At 34.5% G+C, this 25,672-nt stretch overlaps 2 protein-coding genes across 3 annotated transcripts; both read right to left on the reverse strand.

Annotated features, from left to right (window-relative positions):
* Positions 1-1,944: 1,944 nt before the first annotated feature.
* Positions 1,945-9,782, reverse strand: LOC11414356 (transmembrane and coiled-coil domain-containing protein 4). Of its 2 annotated transcripts, XM_003612064.4 has the most exons (15): positions 9,440-9,781; positions 9,236-9,317; positions 7,764-8,267; positions 7,271-7,436; positions 7,020-7,172; positions 6,229-6,326; positions 5,956-6,047; positions 4,650-4,720; positions 4,426-4,561; positions 3,725-3,784; positions 3,558-3,640; positions 3,264-3,340; positions 3,085-3,155; positions 2,596-2,653; positions 1,945-2,412 (listed from the first exon to the last, which is right to left on the reverse strand). In XM_003612064.4, the coding sequence occupies exons 1-15, from the start codon at positions 9,682-9,684 to the stop codon at positions 2,290-2,292; spliced, it is 2,019 nt and encodes a 672-aa protein (XP_003612112.2). In that variant the 5' UTR covers positions 9,685-9,781; the 3' UTR covers positions 1,945-2,289. The 2 variants fall into 2 exon arrangements, 1 of the variants encoding a protein (XP_003612112.2); XR_003012561.2 differs by lacking the exons at positions 1,945-2,412; positions 2,596-2,653 and having other exon boundaries at positions 3,090-3,155; positions 3,558-3,623; positions 9,440-9,782.
* Positions 9,783-16,976: 7,194 nt separating this feature from the next.
* LOC11412174 (zinc finger CCCH domain-containing protein 44) lies at positions 16,977-21,274 on the reverse strand. Its single transcript, XM_003612067.4, has 6 exons — positions 20,844-21,274; positions 20,645-20,724; positions 19,325-19,509; positions 17,602-19,137; positions 17,396-17,453; positions 16,977-17,261 (listed from the first exon to the last, which is right to left on the reverse strand). Exons 1-6 carry the CDS (start codon positions 21,101-21,103, stop codon positions 17,257-17,259), a joined length of 2,124 nt encoding a protein of 707 aa, XP_003612115.1. The 5' UTR covers positions 21,104-21,274; the 3' UTR covers positions 16,977-17,256.
* Between the last annotated feature and the right edge of the window lie 4,398 nt (positions 21,275-25,672).

The following is a 25,672-nucleotide window of genomic DNA, read 5'->3' on the forward strand; positions in this document are numbered from 1 at the left end:
GTGATTAATTCACCCACATGTGATGAGTTATTTGTAAGATCGAGAAAATGTTAAATTTGGTCAGAGCTTTCATGAATCTTTTACTTGAAATATGGCACCGACAAAGAGTCTTTCTCAGATATTTCTGCAAGCATATAGAGCATCAACTTCAAACAAACTAAAAGTAACAAGGGCGAAAAAAGATACAAAACAAGAGAAGTATAAAAGCGTATGCATAAACAATTTGAAAGAAGAAGAAAAAAAACAACAGTGATGGAGTGTCCAAGACAAAGTTCCATGGTGGCTTTCTAGAGGGCGGTTGGAGATCTTTTTTTGTAATTGATGTCACAACCAAATAGAGCAGGTTTAGAGGCCGAATATGAGGTGGAAGACAATCAACCAGACAAGGTTGTATAATAATACAACAAACAATTCTAACTAGAGTGTGATGCTCAATGTCATCATTGTCAACAATTTTAGCAAGCAATGATAAGATCTTGGGCATATCGACAACATGGATGAGAGACGTCAAAAAATACAATTTAAATCACCAAAATCCAATAAGTCGGGATTGGAACAAATGAGTTGGAATGAGACGCAGACAACACGATGAAGGCAAGTGAGAATCACAAGTGTGTGTGAGAGAGAGAGAATCATAAGTATTGGTAATTGATTGTTAGATTAATATTTAGTCTGGGGTGTCCGGGGTTCGAATCCCGGCCCCTGAATAACAAATATTGGTAATTGATTGTTAGATTAATATTTAGTCCATATTGTCATTCTTAAAGTTCTATTTAACTAACTAAGATTATATTCTTGTAAAAAGAGTTTTTTCGAGGGACAATTTAGATTAATGAAATTGTTTTTTATTAATTTAAAAAAAGAATGAGACTGGCTTAGAGGGTGCTTTCCTACCCGTGTTCGTCTACAGGATAAAGGAGTTCAATGTCCCCTGAGTTGTGTTGTTTGCGATGGACCTTCCAAAGATGTGCATCATGTTTTCTTTGACTGTCCCTTTGCGGTGCAAGTATGGCTTAGAGCTGGGCTGTGGGAGAAAGTACAACATGCCTGTGCTAATTCTAATTGTGCAGCAGATGTGATTTTCCTTTTGGTACAGGACCTTTCACGCGACGCGAGCCAACGTTTTGCTGCCCTTTTGTGGAGCATGTGGAAACATAGGAATTTGAAGCTTTGGCAAGGAGTGTCGGAAACAGTGGCGCAGGTCGTGGACAGGGCTGTTCACCTTGTAGAGGACTGGCGCATGGCTAATCTGCCTGCTGCAGCAGCGCATAGCAGCAACAGCATTTCTGCAATTGCAATCAGCAGCAGCGGTATGTCAGCAGCAGCTGATGGCAGCAGTCCTTCACGTGCGGCAGCGAATAACAACAACACCAACTGTGATATGAACAGACGTAGTGTGCAGCCAAGTGCAGCAGCTGTGCGTGCTGTTTCTGGTTCGTCCTTCTTGACATGGCAGAGGCCTAACCAAGGTAGATTCAAGTGTAACATCGATGCCGCATTTTCTAATGAGCTGAACATCACAGGTTTGGGCATGTGCATCCACGATGAAGGGGGTGTTTTCGTGCTTGCAAAGGCTATTCCTTTACAGGTTATGCATTCTGTTCATGTAGAGGAAGCTTTAGGCCTGTATTATGCTTTGGAGTGGTTAAGTGATATGAGATTTGATAATGTTGATTTTGCCTTGGACTCTAAAACTACAGTGGATGCTTTTAACAAGACTCGCCCGGATGTTTCCGAATTTGGGTTCATTATCTCCGCTTGTAGGAGTCTATTCAACTTGCATTTCACCAACTCTAAGGTAGAGTTTAACCGGAGACAAGCGAATGAGGTAGCTCACACGTTAGCGGGGGTTGCCACATTATTAGCTAGTTCCACTACTTATTCTTATGTACCTCGTTGTATCGAACATCTGATTCTTAAAAAAAAAAGAATGAGACTGGCTAGTTTTTTTCATGTGTATACTTTATACAGATTGAACCCGTCAAATAATATATGTTAGAACAAACTTAATGAACTATCTTAAGCTCGCTCATTCATACACACTCATTATTAGATATAAAATCTATGATTACAATTTACATGTTTGAGAGAGACTCAGTTATATGACAACGATACACGCCTCATGCATGGGAATCCTGATCCTCTTGACAGTGATGCTATGAATTTATCTTCCTTATATTCAATCAAGAAAGTTGGATTCATGCATGGGAATCCAGATCCTCTTGACAGTGACACTAGGAATTTATCTTCCTTATATTCAAACAAGAAGAAAGTGGGACTGGAACTGGTTTACTCTTTAGGAAGAATGCTGTTATAAACGGGATAATACGTTTCCAGTTCAAGTTCATCCAAGATCTGTTGTGTAGCCCACAAATATGAAGAGTGCCCCTCAATGCGATCTGTCACGTCAACCTGAAAATCCAGTGCGTTTTAGCAAAATGTCCATATCCATTAAATTATAAATTCCAATTTCCAGCAGACTATCACTATTCATAGAAATCAAAATAGCAACTTGCTAATTGCAGCTGTGCCCGAATATATTTTAAAAATATCCAAAAAAAACAATTGTGTGGTGAAGAGGATGGAAAAATTTACATTTTGGATTCCAGGAATATCGATTGGCTGGATTCCAGCTAAACCTTGAGAAAGTAAGCTGCACAAAATTAGTATATTAGTTTCTATTTACTAAAAGTGTTCAACCTATCTCTCTATGGATTAGATGAGACAGTGCCTCACGGTCATACACAAAAAAGGTATGATGCAAAAATTGCTCATAAATCCAAAATCATGACAAGGTTATGGATCCAGATCAACATATGGAATTCATTAAACAAAATCAATGCACATATGAAATACTGGTCACTGTTGTAGCATCAGAATGCCCCTTAACTTACAACTTAATGCTTATAACTGCATAAAAAAATTATCTATAGATGTAGTTAGAACCACAAATACAACTTCAATTCAAGCCATTCCATTTTTTTATTTTGGACTGAATTCTTGCAAGAATTATCCCTATGTACTGTGGGTAAACTGAAAGAATCGATGGTACTGCATAAAATCTACCGCTACATTTTCATGTACCTGGCACGGAAAGCAACTCCAAGCATCCAGTCGGTCCTTGAATAAGCATTTATAAATCTTCCAGCTACCATCTACAGAATACCAGGATATCATTGAAACTAATAAAAACTTTATTTTCATCACACCTGTTAGAATGAGAATGTACTAACTATGAAGAGAAAAATCGAACTCATTTCTACCTTTCTAGCAGCTTCCCAATTCACATCCTTGATTGCAATGGGTGCTCCAAGAAGGACAACTCTTTCTACAAGTTCAGCTGCCAATAAACAGAAGGAGCATTTTTCATTTAATCACAGCTGCCAAAAAACAGAAGAACCGCCTCACATAGACATGAACTGTTATGTAATGTACCCATCACCAGAGTCGAAAAGTTTTAAGGGGGAAAAGCTTATCCTTTGACCAGTAAAGAAAGGAAAACAATCTATCATATCGAAGACCAAAAATATTAAAAGAAACAAAGTAGGAACACCTACCATGGTTTTCCGTTTCAGCCAAACACTCTAGACACTTGAAAATAACTCTTGCTCCAAGTGAGTAACCTATAAGTGTCACAGGCCTGAAACTCAGATTAAAAATATTGCATATTCCATCGTTTTAAGGAGCAGAACTTTTTAAAGAAACTTCTAAACAAGATAAATACCTATTTCCCTGCAATCCTCCCAATAACACTTCAGCAAGCAGCTTCCCTGCCTTGTCTGATCTGAAAAGTAAAGTAAACTTAGATAGGCAAAATAAATAAGAAACTACGAATGGAATCGAGACAGTGAAACATCCTTTTTTTACCATGTCGTTTGTCTAAAAAAGGGATAAACATGAACAGATATATCCTAGCCACCCCAAAACACATTGATTTTTCATAGTTCATATACTTTACGGGGTTCCTTTTTTTGGTTGCCCAAGGTATCCCAGCCGGAAGCCAGAGACTAATCCTTCGAGGTACAGGTTCCACTTAAAGGGTTGACCTCTCACAACAAGTGCTCATCCATATGTACCACCAAGCAGGGATCAAACCCATGCTCACATGCTTAAGGGACCCCATTATCTGCCAACTGTGCCACGCTATGTAGTATGTAGGTCATATACTATAAGGCTTTGGCTAGATATATTGCATACGTGTTTTCTTCGGTTTTGTTTAGCCGGTTTGGACATGTGATTCTTGTGTTCGACTTTTTCTTTGCCACTCCATGCACATCTTGTGCTGGAATGGCAGGTGTTCGGTTTAATTCCAATTTGGCTTCTTCAAAGAAACTATAGTCACAGTATACTGTCCAGCAAAAACGATAGAAACTCCATGCTTCGCAAAAATTCTATTCCACTTAAAACCAAAAGATAAAATTAAACCTGTCAATAGCAATTGACCACGTGCTGTCTATGAAATCAGTAGCGGCAAGCAATGCAGCTGGCCAAGCCAATGCAGTTAAAAGTGCACTCAAGACAGTCATCATTGCCCCTTGCTTCATCAGCTCCATCGCAATTCCTAATGCATCATAGAAATATTCACATCATACGCAATTCTACTTTATAATATTAAAAAATATTGTAAGTCTGAAACTCAAATCAATTACTTGAAGTAAGCCAGTCCTGAATTGCAGTGCTAACGGCAATTAGATTCTTGGACTCCCACTGCAGTGCATACCTAACTTTTGGCAAGGCCGTATGAAAAGTTATTTGTTTTGCTAGGACCATGAATCATTAGGGTATTAAGTATTAACATTGCAATTTTACAAATGTAAAGAAACTGTGGGAAAATACGCGATTACAGTATAATAAGATAATTACGCATCAGCATGTTGTATTCACATGCACTTCGCTAATAGAAACTGTATTGAGCAATAAAATTCACAAGCAAACCCAGTATAATTGTTATCTACAAAAGATTGTAGAAAATGGCGGGAAGCAAAAAATATGCTATAAAAAATGGTTGATAGCAGTGCAGCCAAATAGCATAAGTCACATAGGAATTGAAATAAATCAGGCTACATACAAAAAAAAAAGTATACTATAATGTACAAGAATTGTTCAAAAATCAAAACCTGCACAAAAATAAGTTGTATAAAAAGGTGACATACATTAACTCAAAGTTGAATTATTCAAAACAAAATACTGAAAATATTTTAAAAACTTTAAATAGAAGACAAATTCCTTTCACTGTGCATCCTTTGAAATAGTTCACAGACCAGGGAAAATGGTGAAAAAATACTAACTCAAAAGTTGAAATGTTCAAAACAAAGTAATAAAAAAATTTTTTTTTTTTTTTTGAAGAAGCTAAATTAGCCCACCTAAATCGGCACCGGAGATAATCAAACTTGAGATCTCGAGGAGGAGCACACTCCCAAGTCCCAAGCCAATACCATCAGACCAACCCAAGTGGGTTAAAGTAATAAAAATATTAAAAGACTCCAAATAAAAGACAGGAAAGAAATCTACTTACAACGAATCCTTTTAAATATTTCCCAGACCAGACCAAACTAATTGAATTGTTAAGAAAAAATGAAAATACTAATTTTTTTTAAATAAAAGACAAAATATATTCACTCACCACTCATGGACCAAGAATCACCTTATTTAAAAAAACTAAAACCGCCTTGTACTCCACTATAGGCAAGACATCTTTCATACTCTAAAGCATTTGCGACCACTTTAGCCCCTTTTGCCAGTTTTGCGGAAACCACAACATAATGCAATACTGAGAATAGACTAGGCCAACACAATATCAAAAACTAAAGAGGGAAGGATTATCAAAGTCAATTGAAGGAGTACTTTTGCATTATACCTAGCTGATGTGGGAGCTTAACAATATCAACTACATTTTCCTAAATAATGATTATTGAAATGACATTTATTGGAGATGGAAAGTGGCAAAATTTCTACCTCTCCAAATTGTCATTCTGTCCTTCCCATGGCCTTACAAAATCATCTTCCTCAAAGACAAATCCGGAAACCAATATCTCAACCGCCAATCTCTGCAAGCAGAAGTTGAATAAGAGTCTGATATGGAACAATGAACTTAGTGCAAAAGTATTGTTATACAATACAAGGTTAAAAAAGTTCATGCATGCATGTCCTTGCATGCACATGGATCATAACTCAATCAAGCAAGAAATGTCACCAAAAAGTAAGAATATAAAATCAATAAATGCTTACGCCTTGGTTATGGTTGTCACCTATAGCTCTGAATTCAAATTCGTCAACACTCCCAACTCTTCTAGCCATTTTGGTTCCAGTAAGCCCTGCTCCAGCAGCTGGTTGAACAAAGAGACACACAAATTACTTTTATTATCTAGAAAAGGAACATTATTAGCAGTAAAAAAAGGGTAATGAGAATTGTCCTACAGATCATAAATATGTCCTAAAAACAGATTAAAATAGCATGTACTGGTACTACAAAGAAATATTGTAAATAAGAAGTGTCCCGTGCTCCTGATAATAAAATATATTGTTAATGAGCTATAAAACAAAAAGAGTTTAATTTTATATACACTGTCAATGTACAAATTTTTTACACATGCACCCATTGATGTGTGTGCCACATCAATTAATGAGGTATGACAAGTCATGTGTTTTTAACTCATTAAATGATGTGTCAATACACCATTGGATGCATGTGTAAAACTTTTTTACACCAACAGTGTATATGAATTAAACTCAAACAAAAATCTCATACAACCCATCTAACGCGCCTTGTGAAAAGGCAACAAAATTGCAGCAACAAAATGTATAAATTGACCAGTAATGTAGCACAAAAAACCATCACATTGAGGATCAACCCAAAACCCCAGATTGAAAATAGTGCTGGCCTAAATCTCTAAGAAATATAAGCATATGAATAATGATTTGGTGGTCCTGATAATATCATTAAACAACACAGAAATCACAGAGAGCTACTTGGCATGAGAAGATTCTAAAAATCCAATCAAACATGGACATATATATACCTCCAAATGAGGCAGCAACAGCAACAGAACCAGCAACAGTTCCTGCTGCACTAGCAGCTGCTGCAAATCCACCTGCTCCGATAACAGGGATCAAAGTACCTAAAGTTGGAGCCAAAGCACCAAGTCCTGCAGCAATTGCTGGGGCAGCTAATCCTGTTTTGTGCTTAAAAGTGAAAACAGTCAAATCCACAAAGAAACTTGTTCAATACAAATCAAAACACAAAATATGTTATGGAATTATTCATTTATACCACCAGTAATAGCCATCAAAGCTCCCCCAGTTAACGCTGCAGCACCAATAATACCACCCCGCTTCCATTTAGCCCAGCCGCTTTCATTTGATTGAGCTTCTTTATTTGATTCTTGCTCTTTAACGATCGCCATTGCAGAACTAGAAACTATCATCTCAACAGCCTCCTGCAAAGTGAAATTTAATTATCATCATTAGAAGTAGAAGATATGGGGGCTATGGGGTCTGTTAATCTGAGATTTAATAAAAGAATAGTTTAAACCAAATCTTATGACATATAATCATGTAGAATCAGGCTCAACATGTAGCTTTAAAAATTAAGATGAATTTATAAGCTGTATTCACCAGAGTGAGGATGATTCTTTACATATCTTTTTAATACATCATAAACCGTAAAAGCAACTCTTACAGTCATATCTCGTGATAACCTCAACATATAAAAAATTGGTTCCCAATCACATAAAAATAATAATCAAAAGATTTATTTGACAAACCATTTTTGTCCACTTGATATCGAGCCAAGTTGCAAGCAGCCGTAGTGCCACGCGATGTCGAGCATCATATCCCTTTCTTCTCCGAGTATATTTTGTGTTTTTTTCACCAATATCCGACAAACAAGCAGCGAGAAGTTGGTAGAGAACTGTCACTTTCCTCTGATAGCTGAGCATCATTAACTCTTCAACTGGACCTTCATCAGTCTTACTGTTAGAAGATCCCTCATGTGGGTCTTCTTCACATTCAAAGAAAAGAGTATCTTCCTCTTGCTGAGTTTCCAAATGCATGTCTACCTTCTCAGAATTTGGTTGAACATCGGCAGTTGAAAACTTCTCACGACATTCATGCTCATATTCACGCAACTTCTTTCGTTTTGACCTCGAAGACTCTGAATTTTTTTCTAAGCTGAGAACCAAAGCATCAACTGCTTCCGACAAAGCAAGCTCTTGATCTAACCTTTTAGCATTATCATCATCATATTCTTCTGACAATAGTCTCAAGAACTACAGCATTGACATGCATTATCTTTAAGCGATTTATCAATAAAAAAATTAAACATATGAACACAAAACAACTAAAAACAAAAAGTTATGCCACACAGCACCAAACTTTATACACAAAAATACACCAACACCAATGCAATAGTAAGTAAAGAAGACGGAAAAAAAATAAGAACAGTGGAACAGTTAACATGAGTAACAGTAATAAACATAGCTTGGTGGTTGAGCAGTTAAGCTCCTCACAAACAAATTGAAAACTAATAATTTTAGTATTTTTTGGCAATTCTTTCTATCGACACATCGCAGCTGGGTTTAAAAACACGATTCAAATATGCATGAGATATCATTTGACACCACCATCTTGCTCAGAAAAAGAGTTCAAAGGTCCTAATACGTGCTAAGAGGCAAATAAATTACACGTATACATAGAAGAACAAGAATAAAGAAGGTATGATGCTATGAAGCAACAAAACTAACACTTCGACATGGATTTTAATTTTGAAAAATGAATTAATTGAATGTAATTACATGTGTAGGTATCGTGTTGGTGTTGTGTTGTAGGTATCGTGTTGGTGTTGTGTTGGTGTCAGATACTAACATGTGTCAGACATTGGACACACCTTCAATCAAAAGTGTTACATAGGTATGATATTTTAATCCCCTCACTATATGAACAAAGGATGAATGCCATAAATGAAATGTCAACACATTTACCATGATTTAAAAAGCATACTTAAAGCAACAAAACATAAGAAGCCATAGCCGAGTAAATTATTTAATTCATATACATCATCAGTATAAAGATTTTTTACACTGCCTATCAATCATCCTTGTCAGATCATTAAAAGCATTTGATTTTAATCATAACTACTTATAAAGCTACATATATGTCCGAGTGTGATTTCCTAACTGTTTAAAACTTTTTACACTTACAATGTATCAAAATCCACATGACAGGTAGAATGACATACCGGTCCCACATGACGCGTAGCCACAGAAGAGCCAGAAGTTTCCTCAAGTCCAGACCATGCTGCAGAATCAATATCAAGAAATCTGCACAGAAAGTAAACCGAACAAAACTTTGATTAACTTCAAAGCATTAATCACGAAAATTGAATTACGTCACTAAAATCGCAATGAATTGAATGAGACAAAGATGATTGATAGAAACGTACATAAAAACGGGGCGAAGCAAACCGGAGGTGTGGTGAACCCAAAGGTCAGGATCTTCGAAAACCGCGCCGGTGGAGGTGGAACTGCTCGGAGAAGGAAAATCGTCGGTTGAAAGGCCGAGTGGGTGGGTTTGATGAAGTTGTGCTTGGTGTAGAGCAAGGCCGAATAAGGCTCCGGCGGCGTATCTTTGCGTCGGCGTCAGATACGACGGCGATGGCGATGGCGATGGCGACGGAGTTGATGACATCAGCACTTTACGCGTTCAGAGTGATCGGAGTAACTCTTTCTGACATCAAAGTTTGTTTGTTTAAAAGCAGTAGCTTAAGCAAGCGGTTTTGTTTTTCCTATAACGGATTTTTATACATTTCTACTATTTTTTGTACCTTTTCATCTTCAAATTTTAATGAAACAATAAAAAATACTCTTGCCAGATATTGAGATATTGCATATTATATGTAGGGATCAGGATCGGGGTTCGAATCCATATTCATTTTTCGATAATTAAATTGTGTGAGCTCTAACCACTAAGCTATTAGATAAAAATAAAAAATAGTGTCCCATTTATGTTTTTTTCTAAATTTTTCTTTATCTCAAAATAATTATCACTTTATAGTATTAATGTAACATTTATTATTATTTTTTCACAAATAATAACATTTAATATTGCCTAAGTTATTAAACCTCATCAGTTCATTTAACTTAATTACAATTATCCATAAAAAAAGAACTTAATTCCGATTTAAAAAGATATTTTAGTAAAGGGTGTTGCTAACCGATGCCCCCAGGACACTGGTTAAGGAACAATAATATTTATGTGTCTCATTTAATTTCATTCAATTAAAGTCAAAAGTTTATCAACTTAATTAAAATAGAAAAACGCTGCATTTAATACTCTTTAGAAAGATACGCTTCCTTTCATTTTTTTTTTCTTGTGAACTTTTTAGAATCCTTTTTTTTTAGTCCCCTTGCTTCCTTTCATATCTTAACAATTTTTTCTTTTTTTGTGAATTTTACTCCAACCGAGTTTTTTTTTTAATCATTTTTTTCTTGCAAGCTAATTCACTGAAAATTCTATACTCAAACCAATTTTTTTCCATGACTTTTTTTCGCTGAAAAAAACTACTGTTTTTTTTTTAATTAAAAGCTGTAGAAATAATTAAAATAAGACAAACATTATATAGTCCAAAATAAATTTGCAATTACAAAGATAAAACATATCCAATTAAAGTATGAAATACAAAATCATATTGGAGTTTAATGAGTATTGAATACAACCATTCCTATTTTAATTAGGTTGATCAACTTTTCACTTTAATTAAAGTAAATTAAGTGGAATCAATTAATTTTATTGTTCCTTAACCAGCGGGGCACTGGATAGCATTGCCCTTTAGTAAATAATAATATTAATTTTACAATTAAAGTTCATTTAATTAATTATTTTTTTTAAAAAGTCACGCTTCTTTTCTAGAAAAAAAAACGTGCACCACTCTAATATGACGTTAATTTTAAAACGGATGGAGTACTACCTCCGTCCCTAATTATAAGGCCCTTTTGAAAAAATAACGGGAAGATAATGGATATTTGTATTAAATATGTTTGTAATTACTATTGTTTTTACAATTTTATCCTTTAAGAAAGAGGGTTAGCTTATGTTTTCAACATTCTATTTATTGCTGATTGAAAAAAAAGATGTATAATAAATAGGGGTATGTATGTAAAGAAATAATTAATGTAGTTGGAAATAGAAAAGGGGTCTTATAAAAAGGGACAAAAAAAATCTCAAAAGGGTTTTATAATTAGGGACGGAGGTGGTATTAATTTTTAGATTTAATAGCAATTTTAACCCCATAACTTTTCCAAAGTTGCGATTTTGGCCTCCTAAAAAAAAACTACAATACCACCTCCTAAGTTTTGCATCTGTGGCAGTTTTGCCCCCTAAAAAAACAAAGATAAGGACCAAATTAAAACATTTAATAGTTAAGAGACTAAACTGAGAAATTAAAATAAGTTAAGGGACAAGCATACATGACCCAATAAAAAAAAAAAAATTAAATTGAAAAAGGACACAACTTTAAGCTACCCAATTAGAAATTATAGAAAGGGAAAATTAATGGGGTGTTAATTTTGATGGAAAAATATAAATGGGTTATGGTGGATTTGCCAGCACCAAGATAACCAATGATGAGAGTGACACCAACGGAAGATTGTTGAGAAATGGATTCATCGTTGTTATGTTGTTGAATCTCAACAGCAAGAGGTGGTTCTTCTTCATCGTGTTCCATTTTGGAGTTGTTGTCTTGTTGATGTGTTTGTTCTTGTGGCAGAAAGGGTTTCGAAATTAGAAGTGGAACAGGAAAAGCTTTAATTCATTGATGTTGTTGGAAGCTTGGTAAATGAGTTCAATTTATTATGTGGTGTTTGAATTTATGATGGTTTAAATTTTGTAAATTTTAGATTTTTTTTTTTATTTTTTATGATGAAGGTGATGAATGTTGCTGCATTTATTGATGAAGATGACGAACATTGTTGGGTTTGATGATGAACATGATGAAGGTTAATGTTTTTTCCACAAGATTTGACAGAATGGATTTAATTGATGGACGGAGATAATTTAAAGGATCAAATTGGGGCGAAAATTAATAAGGGGACCAAATTAAAATTTCATAATTATTTAAGGGACTATCAATTTGGTCGTTTTCTTTGTAAGTGATTTTTAATTTAGTCTATGACTCTATTAATATTTTAAAATAAGTTCTGTCTTTGTCAAAAGTTTCTCAATTAAGTCCATGTGTCTATGTTTTAGTCACATGATCAAACAGTTAATTGAGAAACTTTTGACAATGACAAAGACTATTTTATAATATTGTCAAAAAAAAAAAAATCCCGCATGACGAGTGACTTAATTGAGAAACTTTTGACAAAGATATAGACTATTTTAAAATATTAATATAGTCAGGGACTAATTTGAGAATCACAAAGACATGAACTAATTTGATGGTTTACACATTAAATTTATCTTTTGTTTTACTTTTGAATGATATGAAATTGATTTGAAATGTGTTGAATCGATTTAATATATTTTAAAACATTAATTTATAGTAGTATAAATTTTATATGAATTAATAATGTCCATTTATGTAATTTTGCATTTATCAGCTAGTTCAATCGCTATTTTTATCAAACACTTTAATTAACTTATAAGTTATCATCTATCAGCTATAAACTATCAGTCTTCACTTATAAGCTATAAGCTAGCTTATCAGCTATCCGCTATTTTTACCAAACAGAGCCTTAGTAATGTCTCCACTCGATATCGAGCTATATATCAAAGAATTGAATCGGCCTATTAATTGATGTTGATAGTGATGGTTGTTGTTAAGTGTAACGCCCGTTTGGAATTATTTAATTATCTAATTGAGTCTATAAATTATTTAGATGAGTTTATATTATATTTATATAATATATATGTGATTTATATGATTGAGGTGGTTTTATATGATTTTATGAGGAGTTGTGACTTATTTTATTGTTTAATAAAATAAGATTTGAAAATAAAATAAATATTGAGTTTAGGGACTGTTTTGAGATTTTAGTGAGTTTTGGGGGAGAAAGAGAAATAAGATAAGATAATTGGAGGAGATATAAATAGGAAACCTAGTTTAGAAAAACATTGTATGTACGATCAATTTTGGAGAAAAAGCCAAGAGAATGGAGAAGACCTAGGAAAGCTGCGATTTTCATATTCTAAGGTAAGGGTGAGACTAACTTAGCAATTCTATTAAGTATGTGAATCAACGGTTACATTTAACATGAATTAGGATGAGTTTAAGAGGAATCGGAAATTAGGTCAAATTGATAGAATTGATGATTAAACGGTGAAAAGTTGTTAGATTGAGGTAGAAATTGTTCTTAGACCTTAGATAATGATTAAGATGAATTCTGGAATCGAGATTAGACTTAAAACCATGAGAGTTGATGATTTTTAGGTGAAACAGCACTTCTGCCCGTAGCGACATTCATCGCTCGCCTCCCGAGCTATGATCCTCACCACGGCGAGGGATGAACTTCATCGCTCGCCACGCGAGTAATTTTTCCCCGCCTCGCGAGTTGCACGTCGCAGCTCGCCTAGCGAGCTTGACCAGAGAGCATGCAAGATTTCGTGTTTTTGACTTTTGAGTTGAACCTTAGATGCATTTGAGTGCCGGAACATGTCTAATAATGATTAAGAAAGAATGTAGGATGAGATTGAACCTGGAATGAAACTTGTGGGATTCTGACCTAAACTAGCCATGGCGAGCAGAGGCTCTCGCCTCGCGAGTGACCCAGAAACAGAGTGACTTGTTAGATTTTGCGACCTTTGTTGCTTGAGTTGTTGAGAGTTGAACCTTTGGGTAGTATTAAGACTTAATGAAGATGTTAATTATATTATGTGAAGCTGTTTAAGATGTGTTGATGTTGATTATGATGTGATATAATGTTATGTGCATTACTTGAAGAATGTTTGATTATTTAAGATGTTGATGAATTGCAATTGATATTATTATGTCATGCTGTTTTTTGTATACTGCCTATGTTGCTGTTGTTATTTAACTAAGCTGCATGAGTCGGTCTAAGTTGATGAAGATGATGATGTTCCAAATTACTGGACTAATATAAGTGGTTGTCGAATTATGATGTTTAAGAGGTCGAGTCCATGCATTAGCATTTCATTGTTGGGGGCTTGATGCCCTGGAGCTTTGTACCCACCACGTTGGAGCTTTAGCTCAAATTAGCGATGGAGGCTTGATGCCCTGGAAGTATATTAATACTCAAATAGCGATGGGGGCTTGATGCCCTGTATTGGTACCACATGCATATAAGAGGTCTAAGTTGTATAGTTGCATTTGTTGAGTCGAAAATGATAAGTTGCGATTATTATGAGCGAAGAGATTTATGATATAATATTATCAATGTTGAATAATAAGATGTTTTATGTTGTTAAATATAATTGTTGAATTATATGCTTAATATTATTGTTTTGTGAAATCTCACCCCTTCTGCTTGGAAATGTTGCTCTTCGTATGAGTAACTTGCAGGTGATCCAGAGTAGGTTGTTGTTTGCGCTGTCATGAGTGGCCTTTCCTCACTGAGTCTTAGGTTGCTCTGATACGTAACGGGATGGAGTCTTTGATTGCATGCTTCTATTCCTTTACGTATTGACCTTTTGAATTATGATTAAGTTATTGAACTGAATTTATGATGTGTTTTGATGAGGCCTGCGTGCCAAGACTTTATTTAATGATGATGAACTTATCCGCTGCGAGTTTTGATATAACTATGTTGAAAGATAATTTGTTAATTATCTCATATATGATTTTAAGAAGTGTGATATCCTGTTTCATGATATTTTACTCTGATATTTGAAATGAAATTTTTATGTTGGAAAAACGGGGTGTTACATTAAGAGTCACACATCGGCTAGGAGTTGGTCTGGCAATTTGTTTATAAGTGGGGCAATCCCCACCTCACAAGCCGGTTTTGTGGGGTTGTGTTAGGCCCAACCACAATTTCTAATAGTTGTCATCACAAGGTTTTTCATGAGCTATTGGAGACGAGATTTTGACATTAAAATTCCACTTCTTAAGGAAGGTGAGTGCAATTTCATCCCTCTCCCTCTCCCTAAGCTTGAAACTTGTCCTAAAATGCGAAGAATGAAGCTTTAAATAGAGTTATGAACCAGGCAAAATTCGATCACGATTTGCTTGAACCGTGTCTCGATTCGAGCTCGTACACAGTAATGTACCAGTCATTACCCTCAAAATTGTGTCACGATTTTCTCCATTCGTGCCACGAAAAATACCAACCAAACCTAAAAAAAAAATTGAACCAAAATCACGCTGTGATTTCTCCAAATCGTGCCACGATTTTTGACGAACTTCAACATCAATTTTAAACCAATATGAACAATAATTTTTTTATTAAAAATAAAGAAATTAATAAACTATAACATCTTCATCCTCCTATTATTCATAGTCATCTTCTTCCTTAAATCAAACCAATATCCTTCCAAATTCACTTTAAATTAGCTTAAGTATCTTTACTTCCATCTTCTAAACTCATAATTCTAAATCCCCATATATCAAAAAACCTAAAATTTTCCAAACCAAAAAAAAATCTCCAAATTCAATTGAAAGAAAGAAGGATTAACTTGTGCACATTTTGATAGATAAAAGACTTAAATAGTATAAAAAAAGATAATTGACGAATGTGTTACAATTAAATAAAATATCTCAAGTGTAATTTTGCTAAATACATTTATGTAAAAGTCATCTGAACAACAAATTTAAATGTTTCCATTTGTCAATTTTTAGTTTCCTGTAATCAATTTTAAAAGGAAAACTAATTTTACTCAAGAGCAATCAAATGTGTAAGAATTAACTCTTCACTTTTAAAACCAATTTGTCCTCTAAAATTGAAACCAAAATACACTTACTCTCGAGCAAATACTAACCCCTACGGCTACGTCTTCATAAGATGCATTAGAAATATCCACCAAAAATCCAGGTTCCCTTGTTTCTTGTTTTTATTTCCACTTCATGTAATGTAATAAATATAATAACAAAATACTTTTATCACCATCCTTTTTTTTTGTTTTGCATTCTGAAAACAGATTTACGTTTTTCAATTGTCAAAACATTATTTTCATTATTTTTTTTAAATACATTTTTTTCTAATTTGTTTTCCACCTTCTCTATCAAATATATTCACCACATAAATCTTTAATCTCATTGTTATCAATTCAAAATGAATACAAGTTTACCAAATAAAAAATAAAAAATAAAAATATCTTTAATCTCATTGAACCACATCATGCAAACTCCTTCGTTCCCACTTTACACTTACATTTTGTCTACAAATTCTATCTTCTCAATACTTCTATATAGCAAAATACCTAAAAGAGCTAGATAGCCAATCATGGTTTGCATCTATTTTGCCAGCTTATACAAGATATCATTTACTTACATGCCATACAAAATGTGATCTGGTTTCCTGCTGTGAAAACACTACCCACATACTTGATGCGATAACACAATCTTAATGAAACTTGAGTTCCAAATACAACATTAAAATGAAATCACCAATCTGGGTGAAAATCCCTCTAAATTCATATTATAAAAAGTCTATTTTTCATAAGCTATCTTAGAGAAGTTTATGAAAATAAGCTGGAAAAATAAAATAAGAAAAACATCATAAGTTGTTTCTCAAAGTTCCTCTCAAACAATCCCACAAAACTCACGTTAATGGATAAGTTCAAATAAGTCAATCCGAAAAGGTCCAAAGTCTTCAAATTTATGGCCTTGAATTTATTTATTCTTGCCCAAATAGTCTTCTAAAATTCCCATCCAACACCCCCTTTGAGGGATGAAAATCCCAGATTCTAAATTTTCTTCTCCCAACTCGCATGAGAGCATATTTTGGCACATTCAAATGCACAACTTGGGTTTAATAACATAGTAAGTTGTTCATAATAACGGCAGGCTGAATAATATATTCAATATATATAGCAAAGAAGGAAATATATACCGCTGATTATAAATTTGTGCAAAAAAAAAGTAATGAGAATCCGTCTCTCATTTAAATAAAATTATATAGCAAAATAGAGTAGGCTACGAAGAACGACGCTCTTCCATTACTTCCTCAACAATGAAGGAAGGTGAGAGGTCACTGTTTGCAAAAGAATGTTGTTATAAACAGGATATTAAGTATCCGATTCAGGTTGGTCTAAAATCTGTTTAGCCTAAAGACTAAAGATAAATAGCTTCCAATGTAATCTGCCAAGTCAACCTGAAAACAAAAAACTTATTAGCAAAATATCCAAATTCAATGAACTGTAAATTGAAGAAGCCTAGCAACAATTATACAAGATATGATAGCAACTTGCAAAAATAGTCATTAGTGAAGGTAGGGAAACAACTTACGAGTTGGACCCCATGGAAATTGATGAGTTTGGTTCCAGCAAATACCTGGGAAAGGAGCCTGCACATAATTGATAGATTAGTTTCTACTTTAAGCCTAGCAAATCTAAATTTAAACTAAAATTTTAAGATATATTTTACGCGTGCCAACAGGTGGGATGGTTTTCAGACCCCCATTGATTACATACAATTATATTCATTTTACGCACCTCAACTTCAGCAGTTTTTGAAGATTGTTCCCCAGATATAGTTTGCTGATTATGCACATCTGCTTGCTGAAAAGGCTGCCCATTTGCTACAGTGGATTGGGAGGGTAAATGTAAATCACCTGAGGAGCTCAGAGCATCACCTTTACCTGCATCAAAATCTGGTAGTATTATACCTTGTAAACAATCAGTTATAGCACCGTCAGTGAACACATCAATATCCCACTCTTCGGCGGAAGGTTCCGTGACACTGTGTTTCTCCTCCGCCGCTACTGCATCCAACAGATTTGAAACTGAATCATCAACTAGGAAATCATCGCCAAAGAGTGCTGCCATCATCCAGTTCTGACCAGAAGATTGCCCTGGATTCTCTTCATTGTCAGATTGTTTCTGATCACTTTGCCCACTATTACTCGGACCCTCAGAAGACCCATTGGAACCCAAATTTCCATTCACTTCCAATTTTTTATCATTCCCTAGACCTTCCACCACTTCATCAGAAGGTTTGTCATTCAAATTCTCATCAAAGGCAGTTGAAGGTAGTGCAAGGTGTACGTCGGGACCACCATGACAAGAAATTTCACATTTCGGTGACTCTTCCCTTCGTTCAAAATAACCACTTTGCCCATCACTGATATTCCCATCTGCTTGTGTAGTCACACCAGGAGACGGAGTGTACCCTCCGTTGCTCTTAACAGATTCATCTGTACCATTAGGTGGGGTACAAGTATCACCCACCTTTTCTTCATCGCTCTGCTTGAAAATTTGGTTGTTAGCACAAATTTCACTCCTTGTTGCATTGCCAAGACCATCCTGACTATTTTCTTTATTTTCCAATGTAACACTGGCTCCCAAAGACTGCTGTTCACAGTTGAGTGGCAATGATACATTTTGGGAACACTTCCAACTCAGTGCATCGGATAACAATATAGAGTTCTCTTGTTTCTCATCTACCCTCCATACTCTGAGATCTGGAGAGAAATATTCAGTTCCTTTCAACTTGCACAGCAACGACATACTAAAAGGACCGTGAACCTTCCCAGTTGGATCCTGATAATGCCAGACTGGCTGTTCCATCCCTGTAGAGTGAAGTAACGATGAAATGTCTTCTGCAACCCCAGAATCTCCTAGTCTTGAAACCCCTGCATCAGTGCCATCATTGATTGCTGATTCATTAGTATTCATTTCATTCTTTATTGTACATGTATTCACATTTAGCTCACAGGTAGTGGAAAGTTCTTGTGCACTGCGTCCAACAACGTCCACGACACTGTCCCAAACATTTCCCTTAGCCTTCTTGTTTATTGGACTATTTGAATCTACTATACATGAATTCTCAGAACCACAACCATTGTCAACTTTAAGATGATGACGCTTCCGGGGAGTTTGAACCTTGCAACTCACACGAACAGCACCTTTCCAAGGATTTTTAGCTCGAAGGATCTCATCAAAATTTAGAGATAGTTTTCCTTTCAAGTACAGCCAGTACACCTTGAAAAGATATTCCCAGCTGCTTCTATCATCAAAATCCACTTCGCACTAAAAAAATAGCACAAGGAAATAAAACAATAAAAATTAGACCATTAAGCTTTTCATGTATCATTAACTCAACACCTAATGGCAAACTATCCCACACCTCCCCTCCCCTATTTCCTTACATTCAGAATAAAGGAAGGGAGAGGAAAATACAAATGTGCACTCATAAGAAAGTTCAGCAAACCATTACCTCAATTCCTTGGGCACTGTTCTCGATCAGCATTATAGTCCTCAAGCATGCTCCGCACAAACCTTTGTTTCCTCTGACACTAACAAAATCAGACTCTTGTTTTGTACATCCCTTGCACAAGGAATATGGACAGGTATAGCACATGTAGTGGCATGATTTGCCACAATCGCTACATAGATGCCAACCTAGGCAATGCAAAATAAAAACTTAGTTATGCCATTAGACACTCAAATAAAAATCTACAACAAAAAGAAGTGATCAGCTTGTTAAAAATAGGGAAGGTGCATTAATTAGAAAATGTAATAACTGCGATAGTCTACGACAAGAGATAATAAATGAATAGCATTGATAAATATTGGATTGATTCTGCATAATCCAAGACATTTGTTATCCACGTGTTTCAAGCAAAAACACGGATCTATGCAAGGGATCTAATGTCACTTTCACATTCATCTTTTTCCTTCCAAATTAGTACATCTTTGACACAATCGTATAATCAATTCATCAACCCTAAATTTTCATTCACGTTTTAGTGATTCTGGACATGTAATGAACCCTACATTTTCATTCCTGTTTTTGTACCCCCAAGGATCCCAATACTTGGCCGTACACTCACCAAACATGAAGTAACAGACCAAAAAATCTATAACTGATAGATCAATATCATTTAGATCAAGGAAAGAGAGAGAATTAGGACTACAGCCCCCACTCGCCCAGTTACAAGCGCCACTCCTTGATCTTCAATAATTTCCATAAACAAAGACACAAAATTCATGCCTAATGAAGGGAAACCAAGCTCCCCAGACATCAAATACACAAGCAAAATGATGAAAATGACAGAGATGACCATCTTCTCAACCAGCAACAATTTCACCGGTTCAGTTCAGCCCCCAGAACAAAGACACAAACCATTTTACTTTCAAATATAGAGAATTCAAACTCATTTATAAGTAATCAGATTTTTCAAACTGTTACAAAAATGATCAGATTTCATACCCATAAAAGAAAAACAATCACATTTCATACTCTTAAAAAAAAAAAGGTCACATTTCATACAAAAAAAATGATCAAATTTCATTCAAATGATAAAACATATCTCATCCACTTTGTACACAATAAAACTTATTTTTAACGCCGTTTCAAAAAACCCGAATCCTAATCATGAGCGAACAATTCTTTGTGAGAGTTTAGGCAAACAAACATGATAACACTATCCAACTCATAATTAAAGTTCAATTAAAACATCTTAATAACTGCATTAAACAACAATTTAATCTCTGCATGTCAACAATTACCACAATAAACACAAAAATAACATACCACATTTCCATTTCTCAGCTAAACGGAAAAACTCTTCATCTCGTTTAACACACGCCGGATGATACGCCTTAGGACAACCCCTAAAATAGAAAGATTCACATAAATAATTAAATAAGCGATTTTATCGACGTACAAAAAAAATCAATTACAGTTTAATTTACATAAAAAAAAAAACTAGATATTTTTTTTTGGAACTAACCGATGATCACAAAGAACAAGTGAACCACCATCAAAGCAAATGAAGCATACATCTTCTTCATCCTTCGGCTTCTTCACAACCGGAGCATGAACAGTACCTTTCGGCGGACGACCACGTTTCTTATTCACCGCCACGTCAGCGTCGGTGGCGTTGACTCCGATCATCTGAGTCTGTTCAGAAACCGTAATTTCACCTCCGGTGACCGGAATTGGAGGTGGAATTACCGGTTGCTGAATCGGTTGGTGGTGATTTTGTTCCATGAAAGGTGAATTTGAAGAATTAAGGATTGAAGAAAATGAGTTGAATTTAGAGAGAGAGAGAGAGAGAAACCCTAGAAATTGGGGACGCGGTGGGTTTGATCTGAGTGGACACGGAAACGAAATGAAGTTGAAAAATGAGAATGGACTGAGTGCAGATGATGTAACAACACCTTCTTCTTTTATTTTTGTTTCTTTCCTTTTATTCAACACTCTTTCTTTTATTTTTTTATATATATATTTTTGGTCAAGTTTTTTTATTATTATTATTTTATGCTTTTTACTTTTTTACCTTTTTTAATTTAACGAATGTGTAAGACCAAAAAAAAAAATTAACGAATGTGTTTTTTTAATTTATTTAATCACTTTTTTATTTTTTAGTATTTATTAGTCAAAAAGAAAGTTTGGAAAATCTCAAAATTAGTTTTTCATTTTAAGTTTTATCTATAATTGTAAAAAAAAAGAGAGAATCTTGATAAAAAAAAATAATGTCTAAGTACATTGTTTGAAAATTACAAATAAAGAAATTGGTTACTGAAGAAAAAGGTAAGTATTTTAATTTTTCAATTTACTACAAAGTTATTAAAAAATTAAATTGGAGAAGAAAACTTTTTTATTAATAACAATGATATTATAGATTGAATTTGAATTATGTCTCTTAAGGTTATTAATTCAAGCTATAACGTCGGAGCAAACAAACTTATAATGTTTTACAAATAAGTGATTTGACTCAAATGGATGTGTTTCATCAAAAGATCAATGTTTCAAAAAATTTAATTTGGATTATATAGATGAAACAATTTTTTATCTGATTATTCTTACATCACAGTTGAACTCTAGATTAACATAGTTCATCCCTCTAATAATCGAAGGTTAACCCTAAAAAAATTAATATACATGATTGAAAATAATAATTACCTTTTTTAGGTAATAATAATCAGTTATATCTTGAAAAGTTAAAAAAAAAATACTGCATATGTGTTTGGTTTAGCATTTTGATGTTGTTGTCTCACGTTTAGATGTCTTGTTTACATGATTTAGTGTGTATTTGGGATGGCGTTGGCTTTTTAAAAATCCCGTTAATGTAGAAGCTTGGTTTTCCACGACAGAATTGATTAAAAAAACGCATGCTTCAAAGTCTTACCGCTGAACTAAACCGCTTCTTAGAGAAGCTATTATATGTAACTTCACTAAAAACGTGAATCTGCGTCATGATTTTGGTCAGATATGAAAAAGGTGTTACTGAGCTAAACACAAGCTTTATATGTTCCTTATTATATGAATCTTTAACAAAAATCATCAATATTATAAAATAAAAAAATAGTTAGAGTGGTAAATTTGTTTGGAATGTGTGATTATTACTAAATTACTTATTTAAAAATAATACATTCAATGTTAATTTTTTATATTTTAAAACAAATTACTAGTAGTTTTATATTTGGAATAAAAGTAAAAATTGTTAAAAAAAGAAGCTTTTAATTAAGAACGAATAATTGCTTTAAAGAGTTTATTGATTACTGATGGAGGGAGTACTCATTTTCAAATAAATTTCCTTAATTACTGTGAAATGGAGAGTGTAATAATGTTATTATTAATTGATATTTATTGGTATTTGGTTTTATGAGTGTTGATACAAGTAAGGTCCTCATGATGGTTAGTTATAAATAAACAAAGAAAACTGTTGAATGAGTGGACAAAAGCGAGGATTGAGCGTGTCCGAATCTGCTTCTCTTGAAATGCACGTGGTCAGTTGTCATCTGAGGAAAGATCACACCCCTCAATGTATGTGGGACCCACTTTACTATTTTGATCCACGACATAAACATGATCCAAATCACCCCCTTGCTTTCTTAATTCTAACTTTTTTTTGGTCTTTCTATTCTCACTTCACTTAGTACTATAATTTAAATTGTTTTCATTTTTTGGTCAAGATCAAGTTTTTTAATTTAATACTAAGAGTGGTAGTTAGGTTTGTACAAAAAATAAAAAAAGGGTTATACTACTAAGTTAGATATCTTTTAAAATTTCTAAACTTTTATATCATGATTGAAGGGATATTAAAATTTACTTGGCTGCTTTACCGACCATTGATGTGTTAAGATTGACCATTTAAAATGCATTTCCATCACTTATAAAAAAATAAATTACCGACCCATTTTGTTTGCTCCATGAGTTACCCAACGTAAATTAATCAGTTTTAAACGATGATGATGAAACTTGGTATGGTAATCCATAAAAATAAATTATTTATCCCCATTTTAATGTTTTTTTTTATATATTTAAGAAAGTGGAAAGCTGGGGGTTGGATTTATTCCAATATCGTAAAGAGAATGTAGGGTGGAAAAGGGTAATTCTTCTCTTGATAAACTTTATCCTTTACTTAATTATTTAATTTTACAACTTTCCTAAAACAGACAGGGCTATTGTTTGACAATAATGACGTAAAGCATATTAAAAAAAATGCCCTTGGAATAAACTTTGTTAATGTGATTGATTTTTATTTTTTTTTTAAAATGAATATCACCATAACAAATATTTGTATAAAAAGTTCATTATTTAATTTAAAACTTTAGTATTAAGTATATATATAATTATAATGATAATACTCATTCACGTGGTGGTGGTGTTGAGTGGTGCAGATTTGTGTGGTCTGTTTCCGGCGGCTAAAGGTGTGTTGGTTGTTGGTGGGTGGTTAGGTTGGAGTGTATGTGGTGACAGAGTGGTCGATGGTGGTGACAGATGTATGGCGTGGCGGGGGTGTTGTGTGGTGTCGATATGTGTGATTTGTTTCCAGCGGTTGTAGGTGTGGCAGCAACTCTTTCATTTATGATTAATCATCTTTCAACGAACTCCCGGACCGTGGTTGTTGAGGTTGTTCGCACATGTGGTCCTGGTGCTTCGGATTTTGCTTGTTTGGTGGCAACCCCCCCCCCCCCCCCCCCCCGAGGTCACTGTGTGTTCGTGTGTTCGTTGATGTATCATCTTTGTATTGTGGTGGTGGTGGTGGTGATTGTTTTGCGTGGAGGATCATGTGACTGTCATGGTGAGGTTTGAACGGACCGTCGTGGTTTTTATGGAGTTGGTGTCAGAATGGTTTGCGAAAGGGAGCTATATAAGGGGGTGGCTAGTGTTGTTTAGGTGAAGAGGTGAATGTTTGTTGGGAGTAATTTATTTTGGAGGTTGCCTCTGTTACTCGAGTCCTTGTTCGTCATCACTAGCACTTGTTTGCATTTTTTTGGGGTTGTTAAGGTGTTTAGAGGAATCGGGTCCCGTTTAGCTGAGCATTTTTCTTTTGATTTGTTTGTTGTTTGCACCATCGCGCATCTTCTCATTTGTCATACTTTTTCTGCGCTGGTTTTCAGTGGGCCGATTACTTTTGCTTCGAGATCGAGAGTTGGTGTCTAGCTGCAATTTTGTTTTGCTTGATTTGGTGTTTCTCTAGTGTACCGAGGGTGAGGGGTGCCCTTCTGATTTGGTTCTAAAGCATGGTGGGCTAATAATTTTTGATTCGAGATCGGGAGTCAGTTCTTTGGCTCAAGTTTGGTTTTGGACTTTTTATGGTTTCTTTCGGTGAATCGGAGGTCGTGAGGTGGTGGAAGTTGAATGGTCTTTCGGATAGGAGCTTTTCGGATGTGGCTCGGTTTTGGTGTTCATGATGGGGAGTTTAATTTTGAGGGGTGTTTTTCTTTGGGGGTGAGTGAGTAGTGACGATAGGTGGTTGGAAATCGTTTTTACATTGGTCTTTTTCTTGAAGGAGTGTGTTTTAGGTGGTGATGTGTATTTTGGTGGATGTTATCCTCAGGGGTGTTTTTAGGGTGTGTATTTTCAGGTGTTCCGCCTATGTACAACGCCTTTTTTTGTATTCTCAGTTTCACCGGTCTCTGTTCGTCTTGAGTAGAGATCTGATTGTTCAATAAAATTTGCTGTTAAAAAAATTATTATTAAACTTAAATTTAGTTTTGGTCCCTTATTTATATCTTTTACGAAATTGATCCTCATATTTCAAAATTATTCATTTTTGGTCACTCCATAAGATATTTACACTTAAAAATAATGATTTGACGTAAATGACATGGCAAATGTGAAACGATCAATATTCATGAATTATATATTTGAATCCATACCAACAGCCCTCTCTGATCATGACCGTTCAACTCGTACATAAAGTGCAATTTTGTTATCATATTCGGCTTAGATTAAAAACAATCTTTTATTTCCATAGTAATTTAGATTTGTCTTGATTTGCAGTGGTTACAGTGAAAAAGAAATAAAACTATTTCCCCCCATTTCAAGCATTAATGATGTTTCATCATGAAGAAGAAAAAAAATTAACTTATCTAGAGCTTTGATAGATTATGAATGAAAATTTTTGGGTTGTGGTTAAGAAGCCACACAAACACAAAACATTTCTCTAGTTTAGTTTTAGACTATTTACTTTTCCCACCCTATGTCTTTCCTCGTGCGCCCTATTTTTTTTTCTTTCCAATTTTACCCATGGTATGGATTTTTATTAATATATGAACAATACGTTACAATAATTTTCAAGCTTTTTAAGCTTATTACATAAGATCC

The sequence above is a fragment of the Medicago truncatula genome, chromosome 5, assembly GCF_003473485.1.
Source record: "Medicago truncatula cultivar Jemalong A17 chromosome 5, MtrunA17r5.0-ANR, whole genome shotgun sequence".
Taxonomy (NCBI): domain Eukaryota; kingdom Viridiplantae; phylum Streptophyta; class Magnoliopsida; order Fabales; family Fabaceae; genus Medicago; species Medicago truncatula.